Source organism: Dasypus novemcinctus, chromosome 1 (assembly GCF_030445035.2).
Source record: "Dasypus novemcinctus isolate mDasNov1 chromosome 1, mDasNov1.1.hap2, whole genome shotgun sequence".
In the NCBI taxonomy this organism is placed as follows: Eukaryota; Metazoa; Chordata; class Mammalia; order Cingulata; family Dasypodidae; genus Dasypus; species Dasypus novemcinctus.
Genome location: NC_080673.1, coordinates 23677485 through 23691406, shown reverse-complemented (window position 1 = coordinate 23691406; position 13922 = coordinate 23677485). Strand labels below are relative to the sequence as shown.

At 32.5% G+C, this 13922-nt stretch overlaps 1 protein-coding gene across 4 annotated transcripts in view; it reads right to left on the bottom strand.

The window, feature by feature from the left end:
* Positions 1 to 7361: 7361 nt before the first annotated feature.
* Positions 7362 to 13922, bottom strand: part of SPOCK3 (SPARC (osteonectin), cwcv and kazal like domains proteoglycan 3) — a 542360-nt gene continuing 535799 nt past the window's right edge. For all 4 annotated transcript variants that reach the window (XM_004482191.4, XM_058310106.2, XM_058310073.2 and 1 more), the window contains 2 exons: positions 12001 to 12138; positions 7362 to 9049 (listed from right to left, as the gene is read on the bottom strand). In XM_004482191.4, coding sequence (XP_004482248.1) covers positions 8880 to 9049; positions 12001 to 12138 — 308 coding nt within the window. In that variant the 3' untranslated portion in view covers positions 7362 to 8879. The remainder of the gene's footprint in view (positions 9050 to 12000; positions 12139 to 13922) is intronic.

The window sequence follows — 13922 nt, the reverse complement described above, 5'->3', positions numbered from 1 at the left end:
AGAGTTTTATGGTTGTAGTTTTTATATTAGATCCTGATCTATTTGAAGTTAATTTTTGTGGGACATCTGAGATGATGATCCTCTTTCTTTCTTTTAGATGTGGATATCCAGTTTTCTCAGCATCATTTGTTGAATATTCTGACCCAGATGAGTGGGTTTGACATGTACTGGGTATGGTGAGTACTATTGATTTCTATGTTTCATGATCTTTAATAAGTCTAAATCTTCTAATTCCACTGACCATTTTAACATATCATGCTATTTCCATATTTAAAATTGCAACAGTTATACAGACCAATGGCTATTTTTCTTATATATACCATGCAACCTATTTTTGAAAATCATCTCAGATCCCTCTAAGGTAAAGGAGAACATTAATAAATTAATTAAATTGACTAATTAATTGTGTTTGTATAGAAGTACAGGAACCACAGCTTCAGGAGTCAGAATTCCTGAGCTCAAACTGGTTCTGCATTGTGACATAGGGTAAACTATTAATTTTACTGCAACTCAGTTTCTTCACTTCTAAAATAATAATAATGCTAAGATTTAATTCATAAAACTATGGCGGGGTTTCAGTGAAAATCCTAGTATGGTGACTCAGTCAATAAAGTTAGCTACTATAACTATGTTTGCAGTTATGCATAGTGTTTGCAGTTATGCAAAGAATACACATATTAGTAAAAACTATGGACACTGCAGCCTGAGTGCCGAATCCTAAATACTCTGACACTGACTGCATGTGTGGCTCTAGGCAACTTACTTAACCTTTCTGTGGCTCAGTTTTGTCATCAGTACAATAGGAATAGGTATGATTTTCCTCCAAATTGCATGATACAGTTTTCTGCTTTGAACTTCCATAGTAATAGAAGGAAACTTTCTCAATATGCTAAAGTGTATACACAGCTAGCATTGTACTTCGTGGTGAAAGACTGAAAGCTTACCCACTGAGATCAGGAACAAGACCAGTATACTCACTCTTCCCACTCTTATTCAATATTGTCTTAAAAATTCCAGCTAGAGCAATTAGGTAAGAAAAAGAAATAAAAAGCACCAAATTAGGAAAAGCAGAAGTAAAACTTTATTCACTGATGTTATGATCCTGTAATTAGAAAATCCAAAAAACTCCACAACAAAACTATTAAACCTTATGGCAGTTTCAGCAATCTGGAAGGAGACAAGATTAATATGCAAAAATCAATAGCATTTCTATACACTACTAATGAGCAAGCTGAGAAGGAATTCAGAAAAAAATTACATTTACAACAGCAATCAAAAGAATCAAATATTTAGGAATAAATTTAACCAAGAACATAAAGGACCTGTACTCAGAAAATGATAAAATATTGCTAAAAGAAATCAATGATGATCTAAATAAATGGAAGGATACTTTGTGTTGATGGGCTGGAAGACTAAATATCATTGAGATGTCAATTCTTCCCCAAATGACTACAGATTTAATGCAACCCCAATAAAAATCCCATTATCCTTCTTTGTTAAATTGGGAAAGCCAATTATCAAATTTTTCTAGAAGGGTAAGGGCCCCTGAATAGTCAAAAATATCTTTAAGAAGAACAAACTTGGAGGACTCCCACTTCCAGTTTTTGAAACATATTATAGAAGTTACAGTGGTAAAGACCAGTATAGTACTGGCCTAAGATAGATTGACCAATGAATTCAAATTGAACATTTGGAAATAGACCTCACATCTATGTTTTTTTTCCAGAAGCTGAGGTTCTGAACTGCTACACAAATATACATTTATTTAATCAACTTAAATAATTTATTAATGTTCTATTTCACTTTGGAGGTATCTGAGATGATTTCCAAAAATATGCTGCATGTTATATAAAAATAGCCATTAGTTCGTATAGATGCAAATTTAAATGTGTAAGTAGCATGATAAGGTAAAATGACCAGTGGAAGTGAAAGACTTGGACTAATATTGTAATTATATCATTCTTTCATCTCAACTGCCTATAAAATTTTTGGCCATGCTGGCAGTTCATCCTGTACCATGCCTGAAATCCATGTCTCAGATTGTGTACTGGTCTTATTTTCTTGTTTCATAATAAACTTTTTACTCCCTTGCCTACCTTAAAAAACAAGAATAAAAAGAAAACTGATGGCCATGTCACCTGCCCTCTCAAGCACTAGGCATATTCCTTCACCTCATGTTCAGTTGACCAGAGCTAGTCATACGGCTCCAACCTGACTGGAAAAAGGAAGAGTCTTAGGTGTCCAAGAAGAACAGAATCGGGTGTGATGAGTACTATTGATTTCTATAATTCATCATCTTTAATATTAGGAAGGTAGTATCCTTGTCTCCTATTTTATTGCATGGATTTAATGTATGGAGCATTTGCTGTGTGGTACATAGAGTAAATGTACACAAATCTAGTTACTATCAATCTTGAAAATGTACTTATTCAAAAATTAAGTAATACAAGGAAAGACAGGTAGCTAAGACGTGGGATTGAAATTTATTTTTTCATTTCTCAATTTGATTTTATGATGCCTTGCCTCTATAAATAAAAATAATAATTGCATTTATTTGGTTATTTACTATGTTCTAGATGTCATGTGTTAATTCATTTTATCCTCACAATACCCCTCTGATATAAGCACTATTATTATCCCTATTTACTGTTTGAAGAGATTATAAATTTGATCATTTGTTAGAATGAATATGATCAAAGCTTTAAAAAGTGAAGCTAATTTTGTCAACATATCTTGAAAACCTTTGATGCTAATCTATTTTAAATATTTGGCAGGAAAAAAAGACATTTAGTGAATACCTAATACATGACAAATACAGAGCTCCTGCTTGCTGCATTCTGCAATGGAACAGCAAAAATCCCCCAAGTGCAAGGGCAAAGACAAGTGAAGAAGGATGGGTCAGTGATGGGTCCTTGATACTGATGACTATGCTTATGAATCTATTGTGCTTGAAATTTCAACTTGGGCTAGTGTTGCAGGGTGCCTAAGAGTTACCTCCTGAGAGCCTCCATGTTACTCAAATGTGGCCAGCCAAATTCAGCATGTATATGTATTACCTTCCCCCCAGCATGGACATGACTTCTGGGCATGAGCCTCCCTGGTGCCAAGGTATTACTGCCAAGCACCAGCTGGTGATGCAACTAGAAGAAGACCTTGAAAAAAAGGGACAAATGGTAAAGACAGATGAGTTTATATGATTAAGAGACTTCAAAATGAGTTGGGAGGTCATCAGAGAGGTCACATTTATGCCACACTTATAAATATCTCATCAGGATCTCAGAGATAGCCAAAGTAGATACAACCCCAGCTAGTGGTGCTCCTGACAGCTATGGAGACACCCAGGTCCTACACTCATAGCAAAAGACTCTGGATTTCGTTATCTTGTCAGTGGGCCCAACTTTGGAATTTGTGCTCCTGAGTGTGATGGAGCTGGACTTACATGTGTCTTCTCTACATATGCCTCTTCTGTCCCTTTTATTGAACATGTGGTTGGTGCTGGGATTCATGTATGCCTAGAAGACTTGAATCTCTGGGCTGTCCATGTGGGATCTGGGCCCTGAACCTCAGTGGTGTTGTAGCATCTACTCTCCAGTTCGTTGGACTTACCCAGGTCAGCTGACAGGGAGGTGAGGATGGACAACCACCACATCAAGGAACCAAGAGAGTCTACATTTGCAGGCATGAGAGTTCCATCCATCAGCCATGTGGGACTGAAATGCCCTTTCAATTGAGGTGGAGTGGGCTTTGCCACCCCAGGGTCCTCAGGACAGAGGAATAAAATATGGATTAGAGTGGACTTACTGGTATTCTACTATAGAACTTTTGTGACTCTAGCAATGGAAGAAATTATATATCATTGATGTGGAGATAGTGGCCCATGGGAGTTGATGAAGGCAGGGAGAGGGAAAAGGAGGTATGTAATGGGGGCATTTTGGGGACTTGGAGTTGTCCTGAATGATTTTGCAGGGGTAGATACAGGGCATTATATATCCTGCCACAACCTACTGAATGGACTGGGGGATAGTGTAAACTATAATGTAAACTGTAATCATGCTGTGTAGCAATGTATTCATCAATTGTAATGAATGTACCACACTAATAAAAGAAGTTGTAGATGTGGGAAAAATGGGGGGTGTGGGGAGTGGAGCATATGGGAACTACCTATATTTTCAATGTAACATTTTGTGTGATCTATGTCTCTTTTAAAAATAAATACAAATATATTTTAAAATCAATCAATAAATGTGTATTTCATATGATTTTCACACCAATCCTCTAGGGTAAGAACATTAAGTTATACTTGATTGATGAGAGTGCTGAGGCTTCTATAGATTTCAAGCCTAGGTATGTGCACATTTATATGTTTAAAGATCAATAGAGTTATTGATCATTAAAATACATTAAAATAAATTTCCCAAGAATGTCTTTGAATGAGTCAAATATGATGTGTAAATAGATGCAGAGGCTTATGAGTTCTCTACAGTGTTTAACTTTATTTTTGATTGTGTTTCACAATGTATTGATTTATCTTAATTTTACTTTCTAAATTTTTTATCGAGGCAAATAGAAAATAATTTAAAGAGTAGTGCAAAGCTGGCTGAAGTTCATATGCAAATAAGGAAAGGAAATAGTGATTATTCCAAAAGATTATTTTAACTTGTCTTGTCCAGGAAGAATATGTACATATGTACTGTATATATTTAATTTTTAGTATGATCTCTTTGAAGTGTTTGTTGGGTTAAACAATTGATAAAATTTCATGAAGTTATAGTTCATGAGAATTTTTTACAACACAGAAGTAAAAATATATTAGTTAATATCAAAATGTACACTAGAATGAATGAAAATACCTCTTTTTATTACACTAACATCAATATCAGTTATGAGGTATGAAATAATGTTGAAAATAATAAGCTACCTAGAGCTCACATTCTCACTTTTCTACATCTTTGTAACACGTTACATATTCTGGAGTTTTGTGTTTTCTTTCTTCTGAGAAAGTTAAAATAGATGGTCCAGTATATTTACTCCATTATGATCAAGAATGAAGAAAAATAACTGCTAATCAAACTAATCAATTTTTTATTCAAAGTCAAAAATTGAATTAGCCACGTGTGTGTATGTCTGTGTGTGTGTGTTGATCTGGCACTACAAATACACTACTGTTGATGGCTCTGTTGAGTTTGGCTTGCTTTCTCCATTTTTCCAATTTTTGGGAACCTGTCAGGTAGACTATATGGTGGGAGTCTGAATTAGCTATTGCATACAACAAAGGCACCATTTCTTTTACACACTGCATGTCCTCAAAATGTTATTTGGAAGCAAATGTTATTTATGTATCTCTCTAAATCCATTCTATGTAAACTATGAGCAGGTCATATCAATGCTTATTTTCTGAGTTACTTTTCAATCTATATGTAAAATGAAAAAAATACAAGTGGTTTGTTACAGAATTCTTCTAGAATTGGAGAGAAACTTAGCAGCAGAATCAACATTTCAATTCAGCTCCAGAGATTTTAAGAATAATAGAAAAACAATAAATAACATTATATAAAAATAGGAAACAAAGAAATAAACTACTCTTAGGAGCTATTTTATGATTTAGGAATTCTTGCCAATGATTCTGATATTTTGGTTTGATGGCTTTTATTCTTCTAAATGACAGGAATACAGAATTTTCCTTAGCCACATGTCCTTTTGATCAACATTAATATATTTAACCTCAGTTTATCTTATTTCCCCAAGAGGATTGTGAACCATATCTAAATTTTGATGCTAGATATGTACAATGATAAAATATTTATAAATTTCCCTATTAGAGTGTTGACATATCATGAACACTTGGTTTTATAATTGCATGTTTCTACTCTTTTCCTCTCATCAATCTTAATTTTAATTTTTGATGATTCAAAATATCTTGTTTGTAACTTATGAATGTGTTCTCTATAATAATAGTACAGAGTAAAGTTTAATTCATAGTTTGATTTCATGTTTATGAATCAGAATTCAACATAAAAATAAAATGTTAGATTTATTCTTTTTCATCAAAAATGCTGCTTTGTAATTTTGAGTTTGTACAAAGGACTGTAATCTTCCTTATGGGTTCAAAAATACATCGGTCTTTCTTCAGATTAAATTGAGGAAATACCATTGTTTGATTTATTTCTACAGTAAATGTAATTATATTGTGTTCTGGGATGAGGAATAAACTTTCAAATAAAAGATAGATTTCTAGATAGATAGAAACAAAGAGAAAGATAGGGAGGGAAAAAAAAAACAAGCATTCTATCAATATCATTTTCAGCATCCTTGCCTCAATTAGTGTCTTCTAAATGGTTCTCTAATGTGAAGGCTTGCTCTCACTTCACAGCCTTTCTGTTATCTCCTTCTTGGAAAGCTTTTTCTAGAAATTTTAATGGATGGCTCCTTCACTTCAATCAGATTTTTCCTCAAAAAGCTCCCACAGCACTTATTATTTCCCTGCTCTACATTACTCTTCCCTGGACTTTATAATTCACTAGCATCTTATATATTGTAACTATTGTATTGTCTGTCTTCCACACTAGAATATTAGTTTGAGGATGATTTTTCAATGTTGAATCTCTGGTTTTTATAATAGTGCCTGGCTTATAACAGGTCCTCTATATTTATATTTTTGGAATAAATAAATAAGTATAATTTTATTGAATCAAAATATGCAAAATCAATTAAATATTTATCAAGAGATCTAAAATACATCCCAAATGGAAATTTTATATACAAACACACAATTATATATTATACAGAAATATATAATGTATGAAAGTTTGATAATGTAAATATTTTCTATTTGCTATTTGCTGTTGAATTGGTTGCTTTCCTGGGAGTCTGAAAGAGGACAACTCTTTCAAGATGAATACATTTGTTATTTACATTCATTTGTTAAATGTCTTTATTGAATTTTATTTTTGTCTTTTGCCAATCAATCCACAAATTATACTTTGTAATTCTTATAATTTGGTAAATAGATGAGGTTTGTCACCACTCTCCAAAAATGCTGTTTCTTCAGAAATTTAGTTAATTTAATATATGTATGATATTATACAATAAAAATGGGTTTAAAAATGCCACTCTCAATAAAGGAAAAAGATCTATTTTGCAATGATATAACAAATGAAACAAATCCAAACTAGCCAACAAACAAAAACATTTTTAACATACCTAAAAAAAATTATCTGAAGTGCCAAAAGCTGTGATTTTGAAATTTAAAATTTTCTAAAAACTTTCCAAGCTAGATTGTGATTTTTAAAAATCAGGAAATATATTAAGAACCCTTCGTCCTACAATATATGCTATAGAAAAGCATTTAAGAAACACTTTGGTTTGGTTATAAGATTCTTTATTTTGTAAACTATACATAAACAGTAAAAAAGAAAATGCATTATACTTTAAATATTACATAAGGTCCACATTAAAGTTTTTATTTAGTTTTCATAAATCAAAAGGAAAGAATCCACCAATTTTGCTTTCAATGAATTGTGTACCAGGAAAACAGTTGATCCACTGTTGAAATTAATGGTACCAACGTGTAACATTCAAAGGTTTTTCCATTTTTACTATGGGCACAAAACCATAGGTCTGATATACTTAAAAGTGATAGTATGTCAAAATGCCTACACAATTAATTAACATGCTAACTTAAATACAGCAATTAAAGTAATTTCTGCTACAGTTAAATTTTAAATGCTACTCTACACAATAATCATAAACAAGTCCACATGGCAATTATGTAACAATAGAAAAAACAGAAAGAAACATATTCCATTTTCTTCATTCCAGCAGCAGTACTTATACTGGCATTAATTTGGTAATTAGGTGTGCTTATATATTGCCTAATATCCTATATTGGTATGCATGCTAAAACCTTTCTATCTCTATTTTGCAAGGCACCATACAATATGTTCTCTAAGTTTCAGCACTAGTAACAAAAATGGCAAAATTCTAATATTAAATGCAAAGTTTTATCTAAATCAGAAATAAAATTAGAATTAAGATTTTTAAACTTGAGCTTGGGCTAAGTGACACTCTTTTTGTTAAAGTATGGTTTAAAGGAATCTTTTCCTATTTTATATTCTGTATCCTACCTTGCTGGTCAGAAGGATAAAGAAATTTAGAAAGATAAAGAAATCATGCTGCTTAAGAATATAAGAAAATCTACATAAGACTGTCATCCAAATTAAAATAAAAATTGTAAAGGACAACTAAGTTTTTAACTTTCAGAATCCATGGTTTTCCATATTGCCTTTTGTAAAATATCCAATCATATCCAGAATAATTTCATGATTACATACATCACTATTAATGTAAACACACAATAGAGGACTCTACAATAGTCACTTAGTTTTTCTTATCATGTGGAATCCTCCTCACTCATTTCTGACTCACGCTAGGTTCCGGGGATGCTACTGTGAATTGTAAGTAAGGTCATGCACAATTTTATAAAATCCTTGGGGCCCAAGTCATCAAAAAAGTTAATGTAAATTTAACTTAGAATATATCTCAGAAATATAACATATATGGCCCCAAGCACTGATCATTGTTTTGTTGGTGGGAGTTTTAAAATATCTGTTCTTATGAAAATGTGTTTATTATAGTAGCTCTACATAAATTTATTTTGTTTAGACTCCATATTATTTTCTCTATGGCATTATAAAAACTTAAAGTAAATGATTACATTTAAACATAAAATTCTATGAGTTTAGCTTTAGTACTTGAAATAATTATACAAAATATATGTGAAGTTAAGAATCACTGTGTTTTGGGGCAAGAAAGTAATTCTCAATAGGCTACCACTTGTAAATATTAGAAACTTAAAATTTACTGATCTTAGCTCTTAGCTATTAAATATATCCATCATGGTCATCACCATCATCGTCGTCATCGCCTTCATCTTCATCATCATCTTCAATTTCATCTTCATCATTCATAATATCATCTTCATCATCCTCATCATCAGTCCATTCATGGAAATCTCCACTTGCAAAATCTCCAGAGATTTCAAAATCCATAGCTTAAAAAGATAAACATTATCTTTATTTGATTGAATTAGTGGGATACTTAGTGAGACAGAAAATTCTCGTGAAAATTGAGGAAATTAATAAAATTTTAGTTTGCGTTTTAGCTTAACACAGGTAAGGAAAGGTCCATTTCCATGAAAACTTTATCACATGTTAAACTGACTGTCATCTGTTAAAAAGTATGTGCTAAAAAGCAAAATCAATACTGAAGTGTGATATGTAAGATTTTCAGTCCAGTTCTATTCAGCTCGACCCAGTTTTTATAGAAGTGTATGACAGACTTTGAATCATACAAAAGATTTAAAAAGCTTACTATCAGTAAGGTAGGGAGTATAATCTCTGTCCCCCAAACAGCCAAAGCTGTTCACTTGTTAATTTCCAGGCCCTGTGAATTGGTCACATTACAAAGAAAAAGAGACTTTGCAATTGTGAGTAAATTAAAGATGTTAAGGTAAGATTATCCTGGATTATCTAGGTGAGCCTAATAGAATCACATGGGACCTTAAAATCAGAAAATCTTTCTCAGAATCAGATTAAAATATGACTTTGTAAGAATGGTTAGGGAAATGCAGGGTTACTGGCTTTGAAGATTGAGGAAAGGGGCCTTGAGTCAAGGAAAGTGGGCAACGTCTAGAATGCGGAAAGGGCAAGGAAATGGTTTTCTCTCTACAACCTCTTCGAAGGAATGCAGCATAGCCTACACCTTGATTTTTTTTAGCACAGTAAGAACTGTGCTAGGCTTTTGACGTGCAGAACTGCAAAATAATAAACTTGATTTTTTTTTAGCCACAAAGTTTGTGGTAATTTTTTACAGTAGCAGTAGAAAACTAATATAGTTAGACAATATATAAAATACAACCATTACTCTTTATGGAGGTAATAATGCGTATATCTCAGCATGTGCTTACATTTTTAGCCTGTCTAATATTAGACTGTGATTGTTTTCCACCCTTTTTAATATTTTTGTCTTATAGTTCTTTGGTAGCTAATTAGAGCAAATTGCATTAATGCAATTTAATGTTTACCAAAGTTATTACTCTTGTAACACGCCATACTGAAATTCATATCTTGGATGACAAAAATGTTATTTCTATTCTTTAACTTCATGAATTTAAAAATAATTACAACTTGCTAAGAATACTCACAGCAAATTCGTATTCTCACAACTATTTCCCTATGCACTTATTGAACTCATGCCCACGTACTTTCCATTATAACATGAAAATTAAAATTCTTTACCCTCATTGATATCACTCATAACTGAAGTTTGTAATAATGCAAGTTGTTTAAACTATGTATTAAAAAAATATCCTTTCATCATTTGTAGCAAATGTTCCACAACATCGCAATGTGTTAGTGCGGGGTAGTATATGGGCATCCTGTATGTTATGCATAATTGTTTTGTAAACTCACAACTTTTCTAATAATGTATATAAATAAATATATTTCAATAATAATTTTTATAAAATGTGATCAAACTGTTAAAAAAGACACGTTCTCTATATGTTAAAGTTATTTTTGGTAACTATTGGATATAACTTATTCCTGCATAAATTCAATGACATTGGCCAGGTAAGAAAATCAAAACCAAGCTATGAAAAATGTTATGAAAAAAGTAAATACAGAGCAAATGATTAAGCATTTAATAAGATTATATGCATTTTAACCATTTTCTAAATAATCTCAGTTTACAAGATGCAATAAGGAAATATGTAAACTTATAAAAATTTAGAATATTAAGTATAATCACCCATCAACAACTAAGAAACTACATTGTAAGGAAATATAAGGAAACTTAGCTGCAAATTATGGACCTTTACTTTTCACATCGTGGAGCGATGTGAACTTATAACATACCTGGGAAGCAAGATGACCAGAAAATACAAGGAACCTCAATTTAGAGCTATTGACTTTGATCATAAACTACAGACCTTTCTCTCTCTCAGAAATATAGACCCAATTAATGGATAATTTGCTTGGATAACTGCAATCTGACTTTTGCAGTTATCTGAGTCACTAAAGTTATCCCAAAGGGAGAGAAGGAAATCGATTGAAAACCTGGCTATCTGTGACATACTCTTCCCTCCTGAAGGATGGACCGTGGCTTCCAGACTTCAAATAGACTCAAAGCTCTGTAGCCAGGAAGGAGTGCCTTTCTGTAAGCACAGGTTTTCATATAGTTTTTGAGTTTTTTGCTCTGTTGCCTGAATTTTCATGCTTTAAAAAAGGATAGTCATCCCATTTAGAATTGCATTTAGAATATTGAAGTAATGTATTTTATTTAAGAAATGTATTATTCATTTTCCTTTTTAACATCTTTGGTTAAAAAAAACTGTTAAAGAAAATTACTCATTAAATGTTAGAAAGCTTCAAGAAACCGATTAACATTGATATAATTAAAACAAATATCGGTTACATTTTTAACATAAGGAATTGTTTGTAACTTTGTGAACATAAGACATTTTATCATTTTCCCAAAATATATATTAATAAATGGGTTTTGCGATAAAAAAAAAAAAAAAAAAAAGATTTCTTTTCTTTGAATGGCAAATTTTCGTATTCCCTAATTTATCCTGCCTAAAGGTATATGGACAAATGGACTACTGTGAGCAATATGAAATATGCTAGGTTAGCTAAATTGGAATAGAATGGAGGACAAAGGTTTGCCCTCCTTGAGGGCAAGGATGATAGGAAAGATTTAATTAATATACTTTGTGTATTTGAAGTATGAAAGAATCTGGCTTTTAATTTTTCCATTTATTATCTATACAAGTTTGTAATATGCTTGAGGCACATATCCTTTTTGTTACTCCACCCCCAATTATATTATACAGTCATTGCATACAATACAGTAGGTCCTCAATAAATACTTGAACCGAGGAATGAAATTTGGAAGTTCTCAATAGTGGGTTTGGGAACTTATTAAATAAGTACCCCTTCTTACCGCAATCTGCAACACCATTTGTTCTGGATCCAGTGACTTCATTTCCATATCTGTCAACACACCAGCACTGCCCAATGCTTCCCTGGCATTGTGTTGCTTTGTAGTAGCCATCCTCATCACACAGTGGGATGTACTGTCCTGTGAAACACACACACACATGCACACACAGATGTGGTTGGATTTTATCACTAAATTGTGCTCCGTTTTGATAAGCATCATTTATACATCAGTTCACTCCAGACATACTCATTTGAGTGCCTACTGTATTCCCGGTAATGCATGGTGAGGACATATAGAGAAGCTGGCCATTGTCATGATCACCTGCTTACAGATCATGGATTCTTTTCCTTTATTAAGTAAATTATCTTTCTTACTATCTCCTATCTGAAAATGATATAGATTTTGGAGGTATAATACAGAATTGGAAATTTATTTAAGCCGTGCTCATAGTAGGTCATCCAGACCAGTTAGCATGGCATACCAGACCCTTCACTGGTGGGCTACTGTCAACTTTCTACCTTCATTTCACAAAATTTTCATTCAGGAACTCCAAGCTCTTTCTTTTGTCTTTTAATTTTTTAAATTTATTTTTTATTATTAAAGAAGATTTAGATTATATACATGTTACATAAAAAGTATAGGGGAGTCCCTCATGCCCCACTCCCTCTCCCTCCCACACTTTTTCACGGTAACCACATCCTTCATTAGTGTGGTACATTTGTTACCATTGATGAACACAGATTGAAGCATTGCTGCTAACCATGGACTGCAGTCCACACCTGTACAGTTCACTGTCTGTCCTGCACGATTTCTTAAATAATCACAAAATATACAATGGCCTGTATCCACCACTGGAATGTCATACATGACAAACTCTTTCCACATCTGTTTCCCACAAATTCAATTATACTTCATGTCTTTATACATCTTTTATCTCAAAGGGGATTCTTCTTCTTCCCCTCTCTGTCCTCCATTTTAAGATTCAACTTAAATACGACCTCCATTATGAACTCTTCTCTTAAACTGGAGGTTTTCTGATGCACTTTTCCCATTTTATATATAGTGCATGCATGTGTATGTGCATAATTTGTCCTTACTTACTTTCACAACTAGACTATGATATATTCTATGTTTAAGGATATATAAACTGTGCATTCTGGCTGTTGCACAGAATCTTTTAAATCCCATAGTCTATTCAGAAAGATAGACATTCATTTTTATATTTATCTAACATAGTACGTGGCACATTGCTAATTGTAATGTTTAGTAATTTAGAAGTGAATTCACACTCTTCAACAAACACTGCGCCACTAGAATGTAAGCCAGAAGATTAATAATTTCTGTCTTGATCTATTTTTTCTCAGTGACTAGACACATTATAGTTATTTATTGAAAGAATAAGTAAACAAATAAATGAATAAAATATGACCCTCTTTCATTTAGTCTTGCAACCACATGGAATCATTATTTTATTCTTTTAAAAAGTTTGAAAATTGGGATACATAAATAATCAATTTAGTTGAAAAATTGCAATGCATTCGAATGACTTCTAATTTACTAAGGGTTTCAATCAGGTAGGCACAGGAACAACACTTTGAAAACATGAGAACATCTTCTATGAATTTAAGGCTTGCTAAAGCAGGAATAATTTCAAGTTGCTTCTCTCACAAAACTGCCATGATTTGGTATTTTTGAGGTAAAAATGTTATGTGTTTATTTAGTATGACTATATAATTTATCTGATACTAGTGCACTTTGAAAGTGAAAGAGACACAATTAATTATGCTAGGGCTACAGGCATAACCCAGGACTGAACCAGAAAATAGAACATCTGGTACACCTGTAGAACAACTGCTCTATTAGAAGATAAGGAATGTTGTCCCAATTAAATGAGACGAAATAGTTAGGGATTCAGTGCTTTA